This window comes from Panthera uncia (assembly GCF_023721935.1).
Source record: "Panthera uncia isolate 11264 chromosome A1 unlocalized genomic scaffold, Puncia_PCG_1.0 HiC_scaffold_17, whole genome shotgun sequence".
In the NCBI taxonomy this organism is placed as follows: Eukaryota; Metazoa; Chordata; class Mammalia; order Carnivora; family Felidae; genus Panthera; species Panthera uncia.
Window position 1 is genome coordinate 58,098,022 of NW_026057577.1, and position 20,223 is coordinate 58,118,244.

Here is a 20,223-nt window from a genome sequence, read left to right on the forward strand (position 1 = left end):
GTATTTTCTATCAACATTGTCTTCTCACTTGTGGTTATTATCACCTTATTCTGTCTCTACTGGTTAGAAGCCCATGACAGGAAAAGAGAAGCCAAGGAAGAAATTGGGAGTGGGAAGGATCTTTAAAAAATTATTGGGGCGCCTGGGTTGCTCGGTCAGTTAATCATTCCACTTCGGCTCAGGTCATGATCTCACAGTTTGTGGGTTCAAGCTCCACGTCGGGCTCTGTGCTGACAGCTCAGAGCCTGGAGCCTGCTTCGGATTCTGTGTCTCCCTCTCTCTCTGCCCCTCCCCCACTGGAACTCTGTCTCTTTCAAAAATAAACATCAAAAAGAAAAAATTCTCCTAACCTGCTTCAACATGTTACATTGTTACTTCAGTCTCTGAATCTTAGCAGAAGTTGTCTCTAAATGGACATAGACTCAGTATTTCCAGGAGGAAAATTCCAATATTTATGATTCCATTCTAAGGCAGCTGATTTTCCTTTTGCTCTTGACTAATGCATTTTATTTCTAAAACAAAAAACCAAAAGCCAGAACCACTAATTTTTCCCAAAAAGTAGCTTCTATTGAAATTCTAATACCACTAATAGCAATGATATAACTTTTGGGGGGTAAAGGGATTTTAGTTGAGATTTTAAAGAAATAATTTAATTATTTCTACTTGTATTGCGCTTCTGGTTAATGCTTCCTTTCCAGGCTCTATGCTCACTGTCCACAAGATGGCACTGTTGTGTACTGCTAAACAATCCTCCTGGATCGATATTTTCAGAGTATTAAGAATGTTTCCTACAGTTTCAGTTCCTGAAATGCCATTTGCTTCAAACGTCATGAGATAGGAGAGCCATCAGGAGTTATGTCGTTAACTGTTAGACCTGTGTCCTAGCAAGGTATTTAATGAATGGTGCTTACTCAATGTTAACTCAGAAGGAGACTGAGCCTGTGCACAACTACTTCACATTGATGAGGGAGCGTGGGGCAGGCTGAGGACAAAGTGCAAGCTAGTGTGCGCATGGGCGCGTGCACACACACACACACACACACACACATCACCATCACCACCACCAAATGGGATGTGTGTGATATTCCTCAGGCACTTCTGGCTGCCCAAGGACAAAGGAAAGAAAACAAATGGCCAATTGATAGAGATCAGAGTCATGCAGAACATGGGTCTCCATCAACGCACAAATATCTTAGTAAATTACAAGAAAAAGGCAATTGTATCAATAGGCCAGCCTCCAGAAGCCTGTAGACTGTTTCCTGGAGCCCCAATATCACCCCTCCATAGTGATATGGGGAACAAAGGCAAGAAGGTAAAATTAAATTTCCTTATAACCTGCAGGCCATTGACAAATGCTTGAGGCAAATACAGAATATAACATTTCTCCAGGAACCCCCTAATGTCCTAATGTTAATGCCTTACTAGAGGGAAAACAACCTTAGCTTGACCATAGTAAGGCCTCAGGTATCTTAGGAGCCCTCTTTAACAGATCAAAGTCCCTTGGGAGGCCTCCCTTTTGACTTTACCTCCCCAACTCCATAGTATAAAACTAGGTATTCTTCACAACCCCAGCGCAGCTCTTCCTGCCCATGGGTCCTGTCCCCATGCTTTAATAAAATCACCTTTTTGCACCAAAGATGTCTTCAAGAATTCTTTCTTGGTTGTCGGCTCTGGACCCCCACCACCATCACACCAAAACCTCATCGACATCAGCCAACACCATGGGAAGGCTGCAGCTCAAACAACTCTCAGAAGTAAGGAAAACAAGCAGCATGCACTATTTTCCTTTGGCATCTAAGATTTCTTCAATACTCCATTTTTTCTCTTCCCTACTTTTACACTGGTTTTGACGACAACGCAGTTGTCTCCAAAGAGGCCTGATGGCCCATCTCCTCAGACACCCATTTTCCTCCTTAATGTGGTTAAATCAGCTATTCTGATCCTAACATAAAATGCAAAATCAGTTACAACAAAAACATGACTGTGGGAGGCATCAATTAATAAAACATAGTCCATGCATATTTTAGTATATGTTGCCAGAAAAACATTCCTGGGCAGTTATTCAAGGTTGAAAAGCCCAAGAAGCAAAGGACTTTGTTGGGGAAAGTGGTGGGTGAGAGAGCACTGTGGTGAGGTCAGAGGTCACTACACCTTTCCTTGCTTCAGTTTCCTCACCCATAAATGAGGAAGGGGTACTGAGCCACCTTCAGGGGCCTCCTAGCTCCAACACAGCCTATGTCCTATACAATTTTTTAATATTATGGCTTATACAATTATTGTGTAAACACTCAAGGGCCAAGCGGAGAATTCTACATGCTTGCTTCAAAGAGAAAGGAATAAAAGGATTTTATTTTTATTAAAAACCAATTTTTTTTAATGTTTATTTCTTTTTTGAAAGAGAGAGACAGAATGTGAGTGGGGCCAGGGGCAGAGAGAGAGGGAGACACAGAATCCAAAGCAGGCTCCGGGCTCTGAGGTGTCAGCACAGAGCCCGACATGGGGCTTGAACTCATGAACCATGAGATCATGACCTGAGCCAAAGTTGGACACTTAACTGACTGAGCCACCCAGGTGCCAGAGAAAGAAAAGGATTTTAAACAATTGTGAAATGCCCAGGATTATTTAAAATTTTGTTTTCATTGGTGTATTTATGGAATAAAAAAATATTCCTCTGTCTTAACTGCTGCTTCAGTTCTCATAGACTGTCAACTTTCCAAAGCAATATGAACTGGCATTACATATTCTTTAAAATGTAGTATGAAACCAGATTGGGCAACGTTTTTATTTTTAGGCATAGAACGTGAAGTATCAAATTACATCGTTTAGTTTATAATGTTAATTAGTTTTTCAGAAACCTGTTTCATTTTATAGACTGCTACAAAACAAAGATAAAGTTGTGAAACCACCATACACAATCTGAAAAAAGTTGATCCAACCTAGTCCCCAGTCTTAGAGATTAGCTAGCATCACAGTGACACCCATGAACCACCCAAGTCAACATAATTGAAAAAGACTAGCTCAGTTAGGTCCAGGTCCTGGTGCTACACCGCACGTCAACCAACGTAATCACTAGAAATTAACTCTGTGACACCAGAATGAAAACCAGTAATTCAGAAATCACAAAAAACGTACCATAAATCAAAATCATCATCTGTTAAACAACTTAATTCTGAGCTCAGCTTGGGTTATTGAACTAATTTAAAGGAACTAATAAATACACAATCCACACCTGCTTATAATCATAAAGGGAGTTCCAAAAACCCAATTTCAGCACGAAGAGCTCATTTATCTATGCCTTATCCCCAAACAATAATACCCAAACACTGTGAAGCAAGAGAGTCAGTTACCTATTTATCTATTGGTGACCAACAACAGAACTTTAGTGCTTTGAAGAGTCAGGCCATTTTTATCCTTATTTTAAACAACTAAACGAAGACTTCTGTTATCAGAAGGAGCAATCTGCTGTAAGGGTCTGCCCAAATTCTAAGCACCTGCTTTCTCTGGTCTGGAGGCAGATGGTACATCATAAAAATAAAAGTCATAGGGAAAACGCACAGAAAGATATTCCCTTTAAAACCCTTAAGGAGTCTCGTTTTCCTAAAATCTAATACTATAAATATACATGTTTATGTTAATATCTCAGCTTAGAATTTGGGAACTTGATGCAGGGGCATTTAAAAAGTTTTCTTAGCCTGATTCATATGCATATGTTCACATATTTCCATAGAATGGGAAAACGGCCTTTACTTTAGCTGACTAGCACCTAAACAGGACAATTTATTTTTGAAATTCTAACAAGGATCCTACACAGCAGCAGCTGCTGTCCTATCCTTCAATATTACCACTGACTGCATCTCTGTTAGGTTCTTTTACGGTAACTAAAACACTACCCGGTGGGTATTTGAGTCAGCTTGGGCTGCTGGAACAAAATATCACACACTAGGTGACTTTAACAACAAGAAATTATTTCTCGCAGTTGTGGAGGTCGGTAAGTCCAAGATCAAGGTGCTGGCCTATTAAGCTCCCCTGTGAGTGTCCTCTTCCTGGCTCACAGACAGCCGCCTTCTCACCATAGCCTCAAGATGAGGACAGAAAGCGAGCTCTGTTGTCTTCCTGTTTCTCAAAAGAACACTAATTCCATCGTGGAGACCCCACCCTGATCATCTGATTACTCCCCAGAGGCCCCGCCTCCAAATATCATCACATGGGGGTTAGGGCTAAAACATGTACATTTTAGAGAAACACAATCATTCAGTCCATAACAAAGGGATCACTTCATGTATAGTTGCAGGACTTGTATAGACGAAAGAGGCTGTAAGAAATTGGCTTCGTAATACACTTTTCCACAATAATTATGTAGGTTGGTGCTTCGCAAATTTAGATGCATCAGACTCCCTGCAGCTTGTTGAAACACAGGTTTCTTGGCCTGAGCCCCAGAGACTCTGTCTTAGCAGATCTGGGGTGGGATGTGAGAATTTGCATTTCTAACAAGCTCCCAAATGATGCTGATGCTATCTGTCTGAGGTGAGAGCTCCTAATGCAGGGGTTCCCCTTGGAATGTGAATTTCAGTTATCATACCTGTATTGGCTTCTCAGTAAATACTCATTTTATGCTAAACACTTGAAACGTGTCATTTGCTTACACTCAGATGGCACAGTTACACATGAAAGTGCTTAATAAGCAGATGGGAAGATCTGCTGGCACGGCTGCTTTATGCTGTGAGCACCCAGGGAGAGTCACTTAATGCTCTATGTGTGATTAGCTAATGTGTGACTTCACAAATCACCAGGATTTACAAGAATGTCTACTGACATCTTATCCTTACTAATTTTTATCCCAGAATTTAGCTTTAGTCTTTGAAGTTGCTGGATTCTGCTATCTTACATCTATGAGCATACTGCAATGGCTTGAACTGATACCTAATTTTGACAAAAGCTTAATACAAAGCATATGAGCAATGCTTAGTATTTATGTTCAACTCATTTGTCCTATAATCACACTTGGTTAAATTTTAAAGCATAGCTCTGTCACGAAACAGCATCATAATTTTAAGATGTACTTCAAGTACCCTTCAGAGTATAAACATACCTTATTTAGCTTTATAAAATAGTCCAGTCCAGCTTCCAAGGGATTTGTATCACAGTTCATCTAAAAGGGAAGCACACAGTTTTTTAAAAAGCTGTTTTTTTGTTTTTTTTTTTTAAAGCAGGCTCCACACCCAGAATAGAGCCCAACACAGGGCTTTAATTCACAACCCTGAGATCAAGACCTGAGCTGAGATCAAGAGTTGGACACATAACCAACAGGACCATCCAGGTGCCCCTAAAGATTTTATTTTCAAGTAATCTGTAGCCCCAACACAAGATCCAGAGTCACATGATCTACTGACTGAGCCACCTAGGTGCCCCTGGAAACACACATTTTAATCTTAGACGAGTGAAAATCATTTCAGTAACATCACCTTCATATATTATTTTCTTAGGGAAGAGAACACTTTTGGATTGTGAAAATAGATTCTGATAGGAAAATTACAGACTGGTCTCCAAAAGTAATTTTTTTTACTCTGAAATTTAAATGTAGCCTGTCAGCAAATACTATTTGAATAGCATAGTAGACACTAAAATTCAGTTTGTTTCCATGGCTCTTTTACTGATAAAAATTTTTTTTTAATGTTTATTTATTTTTGAGACAGAGAGAGACACAGCATGAACGGGGGAGGGTCACAGAGAGAGGAAGACACAGAATCTGAAACAGGCTCCAGGCTCTGAGCGGTGAGCACAGAGCCGGACACGGGGCTCGAACTCACAGACCGCGAGATCATGACCTGAGCCGAAGTCGGCCGCTTAACTGACTGAGCCACCCTGGCGCCCCTCTTTTACTGATAATAAATATTGGAGGGATAAAATAACATGCTATTCCTCCCTGAAATAAGACTTTACTGTGTTTTTATATAATAATTTTACATAGTTAGGTTTGAAAAATTATTAAGTAATTTACTTATCTTACAATTGGCCAGAAATCAGGACAAGTAGACGAGAAAGCAGATGGTAGGAAATTGGCTTCGACAGAGTTCAGGAAAGAGAAAAGGAAACCAGAGATCGCATCTCAAATCTTTTCATATAAGGTTGAGTAATTACAATATACTTTAAGCTAGAGCCTCTATTTGAGACTAGACCTGCAGTTGATAGTTTTTGTTTTGTTATTATTGTTCACTTTTGTGCTAAGAGAACTGGTCTAAACTCCATAAAAAGCAGCCAAACTTTTTAAAAGACAACACAGAACTCATATAAATTATATGAGTAATATAAACTTGTTTTATATGCTCTAAAATTTGGTCTCACATTTCCTAATCAATCTGAGCAACTGTAAACCGATTTTTTTATCTACTGTATTTTCAGATTTTCTCCAGGAAGAAAATAAAACACAGCACAGAAGATTGCTGTAACGCCACTAGAGGGCGTGCTGGCACTGCTGGGAAATCAGAGGGATGTGGGAGGAAGAAACGCTAAGGGAGGAGAGGGCTCAGGGGAGCAAGCTCGAGAAAATGAAACGCAGGAGAGTGGAGAAATGGCTAACTCCCAAAGGCTGCATCAGCGGTTCATTCCCTGAGGAGTTTGGGGACAGAGCTGTCCTCTATTTCTCTCCCTGCAGCGGCCTCATCGAAGGCCCCAGGTTAAGGCTGAGAATCCCCCTGGAGAGCGCCTCCCCTGCAAAATAAAACCCGGTAACTTGCCCCAGAGCCCTTGTTCTTTCAGTGACTCCAGGGCACTGCCTCTCCACCTTGTTTCTCCCACATGTTTCTGCCCACAGTCTAAATGTCCCAAGGGCCCCCGCTTTCAAACCCACTTTTCCCTCCAATTAAATTCATTCTATCACATGCTAGGCACTTTAATATCTACAGTAACTCCCTAGGATAAAGATTATCTTCATTTTTTAGAATAGTAAACAGAGGCTCTGGAAGGTTAAGTCCATATAGCTAATATGTGATGGAGGATAAATTCAAACCCAAGAAACCCCACCCTGAAGTATATCTGTTACTACTATCCTTTATGTCACTGCTCAGGCCTCAAACCTCAAGGAACCAATTTCTAAGGAAACAAGTAGGAATATGAAAAAATTTAGGTATCCACAGATAGCCTGTCACTGGAGATCAAACAGAACACAGTTTAAACTATAGTTTGGCCACTTTCGTGTTATCTGGACCAAGTTATTTACTGTTTCTTAGTGTGATTATATATAGAATTGGGATGATTTAGATAGCCTCCAACTCCAAACTCCTTGCCCAAAAATCACCAATAACACCATCTTTTTTTTTTTAGTTTTTTTTTTAAATCTTTATTTATTTTTGAGAGAGAGAGAGAGAGACAGAGCATGAGCAGGGGAGGAACAGAGAGAGAAGGAGATACAGAATCTGAAGCAGGCTCCAGGCTCTGAGCTGTCAGCTCAGAGCCCGACCTGGGGCTCAAACCCACCAACTGGGAGATCATGACCTGAGCTGAAGTCGGACGCTTAACCGACTGAGCCACCCAGGAACCCACCAATAATACCGTCTTCAGGAAGAGTTGAGAAGGTAAAATAAATCATGCATATGAAAATGGTGTGTAACTTGGTCAGAAACCCTTAGTTCCTGTTATCAATGGTGGAAGTAGGCTGGACCAACACATCCTAGACCACCAACCCTGCTCCTCAGAAAGACACTTTTTCTTGCTATTTCCCCCAAAAGCTACATGATAAGAAGAAAATGGGGATGGGCAACACGACAGAGTAAGAGGAAGAATCTGAAAAGTGCTCCTCAAATACTGTAGGGTCAGCAGGCTCCACTAAAGCAGACACAGTTTCACACAGAGATGGATGTCCAGGGCTCTCTGCAACACAGGAGGAATTAAAGCAGAATAAACAGTGTGCCATAATTCCACTGAACTTTCAACTGAGAAATGGAGGAGAAAAACATCTTCACTTAATTAAATAGGGTTATCTAATAACACATAGTTTCTCGTATAGTCAGAGCCAACGTTAATGCAATTAAAATTAGCCCTCATACAAAAATCAGATACAGTAAACGAAATTTTAATGAAGTTGCTGGCATTTCAAACCTCTGACCCCCAGGCTCTGAAAGCTTTCTCCAGTCTTAAGGCATTCATGGCATATGTTCCGAAATTGTCAATTCCCTCCTCCTGGCCTGCGTTCATGATAATGTCATAAAGGGCTACAGAATCTTCTCGTCTGTGGTACAGCTCCCAACCCAGCTCACCTGAAACAAACCCACAAGTACCACACTAGGGTAAGAACAGTGATCACCAGGTCTAATGCGCGTCAGCTGAAACAAAAATAAATGGAGATTCCACGTATGCAATACAGACATTGCTGAGTTTTAAAAGACCAGTTCACAAAAAAGCTGCAACTACCATACCCACCCCTTTCCCCACAAAGGAGTCTGCCATATCACAGATGCATTCATGCCCCATCCTGTCTCCCAGAGAGTGGTAACTGGGACACCTTTTCTCATGACACAGAAAGATGTTAATATAGGAATTTATCTGGACTCCTGCCTCAGCTTCATAATGTTATGTGACTAATTACATATTAGTATGGCTTAGTTTATCATTACAAAGGGTTCAACGTTTAGAAATCTCAACCCCCAACTCCTTTCTTCCAAATCACAAGTCTTAAAAATATAGGCAACTGACAGTTATTCATATGGTCTTTTTTGTGGGATAACCATTATCTCTAATGCTCCCCCATATCCCTCTTCTTCCCCACTTGGTCATATTATTCATTGTTAGAGCTGTGGGCTAAAACCAAATGAAATGAAACCCAACCCAAATAGTCTTGTTTATTTTTTCTTCTGCTTATGCTTTATTCTGGTCACCATTTTGCCAAGGTCAGGTGAAAGAAGGAGGGAGAAAGTGTACAGCAGAAGCCCAGAGAAGAGCAATAGCCTTCATACTTTATACGTTCTCCTTGTTCCCCAATGTTGAGGGCTGATGGTGATGTGTTTTTCAAGGACACCACCAGAACATGAGTAACATGTAATTGAACGAACACCTGGGCACCAAATACCCTTTCTATGAAAGAGCATGGAGGTCTAGAGGAAGTTGGAAGTGAGCCTACAGCACCAATGGGGAACTGAAGAACATTAATTCATCTCTATTTCAAATACCTACTATGTACAAGATTAAGTGCTATATGAAGAATTCCCTAGTGCACTTAGAGTCTAGAATGAAAGTCTAGAAGCTGCTACATGAAGACTTCCCTAATGCACTTAAATAGTCTTAGTGGTAATGCCTTAAGACAGGTGCCTGATACATTTAAGATGGTCTCTAGGAGAGATTCTATCTATGGGAGACCACCTTGAATGTTCCTAGATAGAGTCAGCTGACCTGAATACTCTGTCAACCCTTCCAACTATTCTAACAGCTATCCTCCTCCAACTTTTTTATCCATCCTTCCCAGTAGTAGGTAGCTATGAGATTGGAACAACAACTGGAAATCTGGGAAATGACTCTCCCAGCATAGGAGTGAATAGCCTGTAAGAGTTGGACAGGAGAAATCTTCCTCCAAAGTTATACTGACAAAAGTCAGTGTGTATGTGAGCATGCGCACGCACACGCATGTGCACAGGTTCATTTCTGGCAGCTTCTTTTGAATTTCAGAGACTTTCTCTTAAATTTTAGAGAATTGTTTTCCAATTCTTACCAGTATAAGATATCCTAATAGCAGTGACAGGAATGTTTGAAACCTTTAAAGACTTGGTCTGAAGAAACTTGAAAACATCATCACTAAGATCTTCAGAGGTCAGTTTCTGAAGAACCTTTCTTGCATGGGGCCCTGCAATCCCAAGAACTCCAAGCTCATCGGTTATGTTTTTAATTTCAACATCATATCCACCATTGACTGCCTCTTCTTCAATCCATCTGCATTTGAGTCATAAACATTGTGTTAAGTCTTGCTTGAATAACACATGTTGGTAACATATTATTTCTCTGAAGACATGCTCTGTGTCTAGAATTACCGGAAAGTCCCCAGAGTGTCATTTCATATAATAACCTAATTTATTAAGCTGAGGAAACTGAGTCCCAGAGATGTCAAGTGATTCTCTTTAAACCACCCACTCATAAATTTGGGGGGTAATTTTTCACAGTACAGAAGGATCCTTCAATTTAAATAAGCTCTGCCATATAATTCTTTTAAAGAGTGACAGCCCTATTGCATTTAAACTAATGATTCAATCTTCAAAAATCAATTTAAACCCAAATTTTCTCTAATACCTATACATGGAGGCACATTTGTGCTGCTAAAGGTTAATAATGTGCCTGCCACCAGACACCTAACTGCTTTGGCAATCACAAGGAAACGACAGAAACTCTAAAGACTGGTTTCAATTTCTAAGTCTTGATGAGTTATTGGAACCCAGTCTTAGGGTTTGTTTATAATTTATTGAGTAGTCCCTGGAGCTACATGAAATGATCATCTGGATTTACACAAAGCTAGCTACTAAGATACATCTTGGATTGGTGGATATCATTGGCATCGTTTTACACCAGAGTGAGGATCTCAGAGCAAGACATTTATTAAACATTAATGTTCCAAATATTTTTGGAATACTAAAAACTACAGATTTTATAGTAGACAAAATCACAGACTAAAGATTCATGTGAAGGATTGACTTGGCAGCTCAAAGACTTAGATCTAGCTGTGGGCCAGAGGGCACAAGGCACGGCAAAGGAGGAAGATAACCCAGGGAGGCAGCTCACTGAAGTGCACTGAATGTGGGCATCAGAATCAAAAGGACTGGCTTAAGCAAGTTACTTTAACCCAAACTTCAGTTTCCTCACATGAAAATGGGAATAATATATACCTGGAAGATATGTCTATTAAGAGGATTAACTGAGATAATGTCTAAAAAGAGTTCTGACACATTGATAATGCCTAATAATCAGGAGTTAATATTAGAACCAGTAAACCCTATGGATGAATTACCTTTTGGAAGAGTGGGGACAGGGTCCCTCACTTCAAATAATTTCCTATAAAAGACACGAAGTTTATTGGAAAGAATAAGGTTTGAGAATTTAAGTTGTACTTTCACCTACTGGCAAAAGAAAAGCTCAGTGAAAGTTTAGATCAATATATAATTCATATAAAATTTTCTTATTAGCTGTGCACTTACCTAAGATCATGAAGTTCGGATCCAGAACCAGTTATTAGTAGAAATTCCCCAGGAGTTTGGTGAGAAACAGTCAATTCAGCATACACTCGACCTTTTGGTGTCAACATGTGACTTATATTTGTAAAACCCACCTACACAAAAGAATTTAAAATTACCTCAATATAAAATTAAAATCTTACATAGCCTTTTAGCACAACATGGAAATAAACAAGTGTCAGTGAAACATATCTGAATCATATCATTTATATCAATCGTGTGAACTATCTTTAAACCTAAACCCAAGATTAATTTTGGGTAATTATAATTATTTGTCATCAAAATTACACTTCAGTCAATTTCGCAGTTCTCTATTGACAGAATTTAGCAAAGTCATAGAGTCCTTGGATGACAATTCATTCAACAAAAATTGTAATTAGAAAATCAGCTAGAATATTTATTCATGGTCCGTTGAAGAGCTATAGCATTCATACAGAAACCAGTAGGTGGACTAAAATAACATACTGGGTTTTTTTGTTTTTGTTTTTTTGTTTTTGTTTTAAATGAGAGGATAGATGGGGTGCCTAGATGGCTCAGTCAGATAAGCACCCAACTCTTGATTTCAATTCGGGTCACGATCTCAGGGTTGGTGAGTTTGAGCTCCACATCAGGCTCCGGGCTGACGACATGGAACCTGCTTGGGATTCTCTGTCCCTCTCTCTGCCCCTCCCTCACTCACTCGCACACACAAACTCTCAAAATAAAATAAACTTTAAAATACATACATACATACATACATACATACATAAAATTTAAGAATGAGGGTTCCCTGGGTGGCTCAGTTAAGCATTCAACTTCCACTCAGGTCATGATCTCACAGTTTGTGAGTTCAAGCCCTGCACTGGGCTCTCTGCTATCAGTGCAGAGCCCACTTCAGAAACTTTGTCCCCTCTCTCTCTGCTCCCCCCCCCCCAAAATAAATAGAAACATTTTAAGAAATTTTAGGGCGCCTGGGTGGCTCAGTCGGTTAAGCGTCTGACTTTGGCTCAGGTCACGATCTCGCGGTCCGTGAGTCCCAGCCCCGCGTCGGGCTCTGGGCTGATGGCTCAGAGCCTGGAGCCTGCTTCTGGTTCTCTGTCTCCCTCTCTCTCTGCCCCTGCCCCGTTCATGCTCTGTCTCTCTCTGTCTCAAAATAAATAAACGTTAAAAAAAAAGATTTAAAAAAAAAAAAAGAAATTTAAAAATGAGAGGATGGAGAATTAAGCAGGCAGGAATCCTGAACCTTGTACCCATATAAGGTTATTTACCTTTGGAATGACATTTGCAAAGAGATGGTCCAACAATCTAACAGAGTCTTGGCCTTTGATGTTAAACTTGCCAAATGGTGACAGGTCAATAACCCCTACGTTTTGCATAACCTGTTTATACTCAGATCCCACAGGCTCAAACCAGTTTGTGCGGCGAAAACTTGGCCTAAAACACAATGTTTGTGGTAAAACAACTGTCATTCATTTTCAGAAAATTACAGAGTATTTGAATAAACCTATAGATCTAGAAAATCCTATTTGGGAAAAGAAGTAACATCTAAAATTCTGTTCTCTGAATGATACATATATGGTAGAAGCTGATTTTTTAAAGTTACTCTTCTATTCCTTTGACCCATTTTGTAGTGAACGAAGTATTAATTAACTAGAAATTAAGATAGGACATGTGGGCTTTCAGATCTGGAGGAAAGCATAGAAGTCTACCAGCCCTGAGGTTTTCAGTCTTGGTTGAATATTAGAATCACCTGGGGAGCATTTAAAAAAATACCCATTTTCTGGACCTAATTAAATCAGAATAGAACGGGGTAGAGCTATCTTGTCCAGTGCTTCTCAAACACTCATGAAACTGTACATCATTTACAAATGTTAAAATGCAGATTCTAATGTAGCAGGTCTGGGGTGGAGACCTATATCCTGCATTCTAACAGTCTCCCAAATGATGTTCATGTTGTTACAAGCAAGAACCTGGTCCAACATCTGCATTTTTTTAGAGAAAAGGTACAAGGTGACTTCCAGGGCCTTTATCTTAGTAAATGCCAGAGCTGGGCCTGGAACAAAAGTCTACTGACTCATTCACGGTTCTTCCCACTCGGCAAAGTCAACTTCTAATGTGGTATTTTAACTGCAGAGCAGAACTCTGTCTGATAAACGAGTTTTCAGTTGTTTAATTATTCAAATAATGGAAGGAACAGGTCAGATCCAAAGAGCAAAGGTGAAGAACATATTTGGCATTTATCCAAGTCGTTTAGGAAAAACCAAACCAGTATTTTGCCCCCAGATAATCTAGACTTTCTACTGAGCCCAAATTCATTAATCAACAACTGGGCCTCTACTATACTTTGTACCATTTAGATCTGGTCTTAAAGTAGACATCAAAACCTGTTTAGTAAGCAAAATGACAAGTCCAAAAAAAAAAAAGAGGTAACAATTTCTGGATTTGCTATTTGTTTTCTCTTGGTTTATGGATTCTCATGAGAAAAAAATATATAAGCATTATTAACCCCAAATGACAACAATGGCTCAAAATCCAAGTATAACAATGGTAACAACACTAGAGGAATTCAGAGGATTGTTTCAGTGACATGCTTTATGCTTTAGCTTAACCTAAAATGCTAAGTAAATGATCCTTTCCCCTAATTTATCAATGGTACATATATTTTGCATGACTCAGTGCACACACACTAGAAAGCAGTTGCTGTGAACTATCTTTGATAAATAGAAAATCCACATTTCTAGACTATTTCCATACAACATGATTCGACCAGGCATCCTAAAGCAGGACACATCTTTAGGAGCCACCTGAAGCCATGTGGGGATCAAGAGGGGATGGGGAAGGTTCCCCTGAGCTCCTGGAAAATGCCAAGTGGAGGCTTCACCTGAGCTGGCTGTAGGACTCTGGAGGCCACATGGGTCCTAGAGATGTGAGCCAATGTCATGTGGGATAGACTAATGCCTCCATTGCCAGAAAATCATTTTTGTAGGAAAAGGCTCAATGCTCTTTGGAAAGGGTGGAGTGACTTCTTTGGGGGCGCAGGGGCAGCGCTTCTCCGACGTCCCTCCATTCAACTTCCAAAATCGCGTTCTACATTCAGAGCCACAGGCAGGTCATGCCATTCACTTACCTATACCGAGAATCCTGGCCTGGTTTGTAGAACCAGTGTGGCTGCTCCCAGCCTGCGTGAAACCCCATGGAACACTTAGACTCCAGGATTTTATAAAGCCCACTGACTCGCTGAGTTGGTCTCCCGGCAAATCGCTCTTCTTTAGGATAACCAACTGGAAAAGGAAAACTAGTACCTAAGTACCATATAACCGAAACTGTAAAAAACTTCAAAGGGATTCAGAAAGTAGAAAACACAGTTCTTAACATCCAGAAGCACATATATGTATGAAATTTACGTAAAAGATGGTAACTAGCTTTCTTGGGGTGAACATTGCACAATGTTCCCAAATGTCAAATCACAGGGCACCTGGGTGGCTCGGTCAATTAAGCGTCAGATTCTTGATCTTGGCTCAGTCATGATCTCAGGGTTCATGGGATCCAGCTGCCCTCGTGAGGCTCTGCCCTGGCATCAGGGAACCTGCTTGGGATTCTCTCTCTCCTGTCTCTTCTTCCCCCGCTCCCACAGGCAACCACATGTGCTCTTTCTCTCTTTCTCTCTCTCTCAAAATAAATAAATTAATTTAAAAAAAAGTCAAATCACTATGTTGTACACCTAAAACTAACATAATATCATATATAATCAACTATACTGCAATTTTTTAAAATTATGTAAAAAAAACCAGACTGTCATTCATATAGCTATCCAAGGATAAAGTAAAAGTAAATTTAAAACTTAAAATCACTTGGGGAAAAAAAAAAGCAACTTAAAATCACTTGGGGCGCCTTTGTGGCTCAGTCAGTTAAGCATCCGACTTCGGCTCAGGTCATGATTTCATAGTCTGTGAGTTCAAGCCCTGTGCTGACAGCTCAGAGCCCGGAGCCTCGTTCAGATTCTGGGTCTCCCTCTTTCTCTGCCCTTCCCCAGCTCATGCTCTGTCTGTCTGTCTGTCTGTCTCTCTCTCTCTCTCAAAAATAAACAAACATTAAAAAAATTTAAAAACTTAAAATCACAGAAGTACTCCACACATTAAATATACAAACTCATATAAGATTCCTTCTTGTGTCTTAGAGGCATAATGCTTATTAGAATCCCTAAGTACTCCCACCACAAAGCACAGAATAACAAAGATCTAAAATCAGAGGCACTGCAAGTCAATTCTGTACACACTTTACAGACAATAGTAAATTTGCACTTTACCTATATTGTTGAATCCATATGACTCTCTTGCTTTGGCCTCAGTGTACTGAGTTGTTGTCCATTTGCCATAGCGATTAGGATCCAACTCTATCAGATCAAAAGGAGGTTCTCCATGCAGGATCCAGTCACTGAGATATTTCCCTACCCCACCAGCGTGGATTATGCCATATCTTTCAAATACAGAGATAAACACCCTGTTATGAACACATGTTGTTTTCCAATAATGAAACATGTCCAACTCTTCTACAGGGCCTCCAAGTTGGAGTGTTCTGTGATCTTCAGAGCAGACAGTCAACATAATGCTTATACTATAGTTTTTTTCCTCGGGAAAAATACATGTTTGGGCATCCAAATTAAATGTACCTGACTTGATAGCTAGTTTGCTTCCACAGTTTCAAGAGACGCATACCTGCAAAATAGCCTACAACTCTTAGCTAGAAAAGATGCTCACTTTAGGAAAATGGAGGAAAGGAAGAAAAGAGGAAGATGTGGTTATCTTAGCAGGCCTTCTGATCTAGAATTATCCTGACTGATGGGAACCTTGCAGGAGAAACTGTACACTGCCCAGTGACACATCTCTTCTCAGACTCAACTTAGTTCAGGTCCCCTTAGGCGATGACCTCTGTGCAAGGACCTTGAATCTTTATCTTAGAAGCATTCAGGGGAAGAGGCACTCACCCAGGGGCTTGTGGGGAGGAGAGAAAAGGAACACTGTCCCCTGTATTTTGCAACTAATGGGTCACTTGGTGATGAGGGTCTATTGTTGTCTATTTCTATATGATGATGCTTTAAAACCAAGAACATCACTGTGGCAAATCATTTGCTATCAGATGAAGGATTCACAGTTTAACATTGGCCATGTGCAGTACTAACCACTCCCTCTTGCCTAGTGAAGGACTTTCCTATAGGTTTATCTGTGGTTTAAGTCAAGACAAGCTTCTGAGGAATTAGATGAGCAGAAAGTCATTTGGGGGATGACCAAGAAACGGAGCTACATGAGCAGACCTCAAAATGCAAGAAATTCCAGTATCCTGAATGACCACAACTTAACAGCCAGACTCACGGGTTCTGAGAGCTTGGGAGCACCTGAGCAAAGACTTTAAATGTTAAAAACTATTTTCCCACAAGATACCAGTTTTGCCGTTTTACAAAAATGAGTAACTAAATTTGTTATGAGGATATTTCTCAAGTAGAATAAAAAGGCGACAATTTATATACTTCTCCAAATAGTTTAAAAAAAAAAAAAAAGACATTGGTCATCCAAATCACCCACAAACAATCTCACTAAGTTTCAAGAAAGCAAGAAAAATTATTGAATGTATGCTTAAAATTCACTTAACCAGGCCCAATGTATGATATACAAAAGCTGTCATTTTTGAGATCTAGAGATACTGTTTATAAGACTTGAAATTGTGTTTTATTGACATTTATTGAGTGCTTGCTATTTGCCAGGCATTGTTTCCACCTAACATGTACCAGATGATTTATTCTTTAGCAATTTTATTTTACCACTGGGAAAGCCAGTCCCCGCTTAGCGATTAAATAAGGTCACACTGCAATAAAGGTCAGGATACAGACTCCATCAACTGACTTCAGCATACACTCTCTCTTACTAAACTTTACCTCTTCAACAGTTCCCAATTTTCAGCCAAGGCACACATGACAGACAGCGTTCACATCCTTGACAGGCTCTTGGGAATAGCCAGGACTGTGCTTGGTTTCCTGTGGCCTCACTGCTATGCCATCATGTTCTTTCCCTTTCAGTAGTGTATATGAGCTAACAAATGGGGCTGAGTGCTGTCAACTGGGGAGAATCCTGAATGAAGGATAATTTGTTTTCAAAAAGTGTTTACTTTACAAACTTCAGCTCTCTAACCATTAACAAGCTATGTGTCAAACGCCACACTACTGAGTGTTATGAAACATGTATTGAGAGCCCCTGGCTTAGTAGTTAAAAGCAAGCATAAAGTAAGAGAGCTCTGGGTATGATTTCACTCCTGCCAGTACTAACTGTGTAACCATGGGCAAGTTGTGTGACCACCCTGAGCTTTAGTCTTCTTTCATGCACACTTCCTTTATGGTTCTGGTGGAGAACATTGGCATGACATTGAAAGCACATAGTAGGCCAGCAATGCATGCTTGCTGTTAGGCCCCTATATAACTAGTAACAGAGTATGCCTATGCCCAGTTGATAAGATTTTCATACCAAGTAATTTGTGTGGCATGGAAGTGGAAGGGAACTTAATAAGGAAAGGAGAGTTAGGTTCTTCTGTCGCTAACATTAATCTGTAGAACCCGCTTCTAAATGGCCCAGTGACTCTGCTTTTTGAATGTTTGTGTCTGCTTTTCAGGATAACTCCGTTAAACTGTCAGATGTTATATCTTACGGCACTCTCCCCTCCTTAAGTTTCCTGTTTATAATGTGCTCTAAGCCAAGAAAACTAGATTCAATTCCATACAATCCATTAAACATGTTGGTTGACATGGTGTCACCTAGAAGCAAAAAACCTTTTGTTAGAATTGTGACAAAACAAAAGTAATAGAGTTTTGACTGAGGGTGATCTGTGAGTAAGGTAAATGAGCACTGGCATGTATGTACACAGTTTGCAAGTTCCCCAAGTTCTCTGGACGGTTGTATCAGAATAACAGACACATTGAAATGCAGATCCCTGGGCCTCTCCCCAGACCACTGATTCAGAACCTATAGGAGTAGTGTCTGGGAATCCATTTGCTTATAGTTTTCCAATTCAACACAACTTCATGGGTTCTCTTGACAAATAGGAATTACACAGATACGATGTAAAGGAGGATGAAACATACATAAGTGACTAATCACAAGGTTGAGATTATTTTTTAACATGGGCATGTGATTCTCCTGCTTAGCCAGGTATGGAAACCACTGGCCTCCAGAACCAGGGAATGGATCACTGATGCAAGCCAGCAGGGGCAGCCAATGTAAGCATTCCATACTACATAAGAAATATCTTAGCAAGATAGCAACAAGTCCTTTGTTCAGACCAAATCTGTCAGAGTGTGAGGCACTTTGCCTGCCCCTCACCTGTCATCTTCCCTATCCATCTCCCAACATCTACAACCTGGGAAAATTACCAGAACAATCAGAGCAGGAATGCAACATTAGCCCCATGCAAGTACATACAATTTCTAGGTAATAAGTAACTGGTATTCTAAAGAAATCAACTTCCTAATTTCCTTGGCAAGTAGTAACAGATGCTCCATTAAAAATATAAATGTAATAAGGCCAGGGATACTGTCTGCTTGTTCAGAGCATGGCTCGTGGTCAATGATCCACATATATTTGTTGACTAAATCAATAATTCTATGATTCAGCCAACTGCAGAATCAAAAATAATAAAGACCTAGGAATGCATTTAGCAAAAGAAGTGCAAACTTGTACTCTAAAAACTACAAATCATTGCTGAAAGAAATTTTAAAAGACCTAAACAGGGGTGTCTGGGTGGCTCAGTCAGTTGAGCGTCGACTTCAGCTCAGGTCATGATTTCATGGTTAGTGAGTTTGAGCGCCGCACTGGTCTCTGTGCTGACAGCTCAGAGCCTGGAGCCTGCTTCAGATTCTGTGTCTCACTCTCTCTATTCCTCCCCTGCTCCTGCTCTGTCTCTCAAAATAAATAAAAACATTAAAAAATTTAAAAATAAATAAATAAATAAATAAATAAATAAATAAAAGATCTAAATAAATGGAAAGACATCCCATGTCCATGAATTGGACTTAATATTGCTATAACAATACTCTCCAAATTGATCTACAGATTTAATGCAATACCTATCAAAACCCTAGGTGGCTTCTTTGCAGAAATTGACAAACTGGTCCTAAAAATTGCATGAAAATTTAAGGGACCCAAAGTAGCCAAAACAATCTTGAAAAAGAGCGAAAATTCACACTTCCCAATTTCAGAACTTACTACAAACCTATAGTAATCTAAACAGTGTGGGGGTGCCTGGTGGCTTAGTCAGTTAAGCATCTGACTCTTGATTTCAGCTCAGGTGGTGATCTCATGGTTCGTGAGATAGAGCCCTGTGTGGGGCTCTGTGCTGACAGTGCAGAGCCTGCTTGGGATTCTGTCCCTCCCTCTCTCTCTCTCTATCTCTCTCTCTCTGCCCCTCCCCCACTCACATGCATGCAAGTACTCTCTCTCAAAATAAAGGCTAAAAAAAAAAAAAATGTGGTAATGGCAGAATTGGGAGTCCAGTAATAAACCCATACACATATGGTGAAATGACTTTTGTCAAGGATGTTGTGGTATAATAAAAAATAAATATTTGGTCTTTGTCCCCAATTCTTGGCACAGAGCTCCTAAAACCTCTGGAATTTATAGTCTTTGTATGCTAATGAGATGACTCAAGGTGGAGTGAGTGATACCTGGGGGCTTAAACAGGGGCTGGTTCAAGAAGTTGAATCATCAATAGTAGATGATTTCATCAATTATGCCTATGTAATTAAACCTCCATAAAAACCCCTAAATGACAGACTTGAAAGAGCTTTCAGGTTCTGAACGCACTGATGTGCTAGGAAGGTGGTGTGTCAGAGAGGGCATGAAAACTCTGTGCCACACTCCTCCCCCTCACACCTCACCCTGTGCATCTCTTCCATTTGGCTGTTCCTCAGTTGTATACTTTATAATAAATGGGTAAAAGGAAGTGTTTTCCTGATTTCTGTGAGCCATCCTAGTGAACTGTCAAGCCTGAAAAGGGGGTT

General features: G+C 40.2%; 1 protein-coding gene across 1 annotated transcript in view; it reads right to left on the minus strand.

Moving 5' to 3' along the window:
• DMGDH (dimethylglycine dehydrogenase) overlaps window positions 1–20,223 on the minus strand; it is a 68,225-nt gene that overhangs the window by 20,540 nt on the left and 27,462 nt on the right. The window contains exons 8-14 of the mRNA XM_049648588.1: window positions 15,490–15,683; window positions 14,311–14,464; window positions 12,452–12,617; window positions 11,169–11,299; window positions 9,698–9,915; window positions 8,095–8,252; window positions 5,090–5,149 (exon numbers count right to left, since the gene is read on the minus strand). Coding sequence (XP_049504545.1) covers window positions 5,090–5,149; window positions 8,095–8,252; window positions 9,698–9,915; window positions 11,169–11,299; window positions 12,452–12,617; window positions 14,311–14,464; window positions 15,490–15,683 — 1,081 coding nt within the window. The remainder of the gene's footprint in view (window positions 1–5,089; window positions 5,150–8,094; window positions 8,253–9,697; window positions 9,916–11,168; window positions 11,300–12,451; window positions 12,618–14,310; window positions 14,465–15,489; window positions 15,684–20,223) is intronic.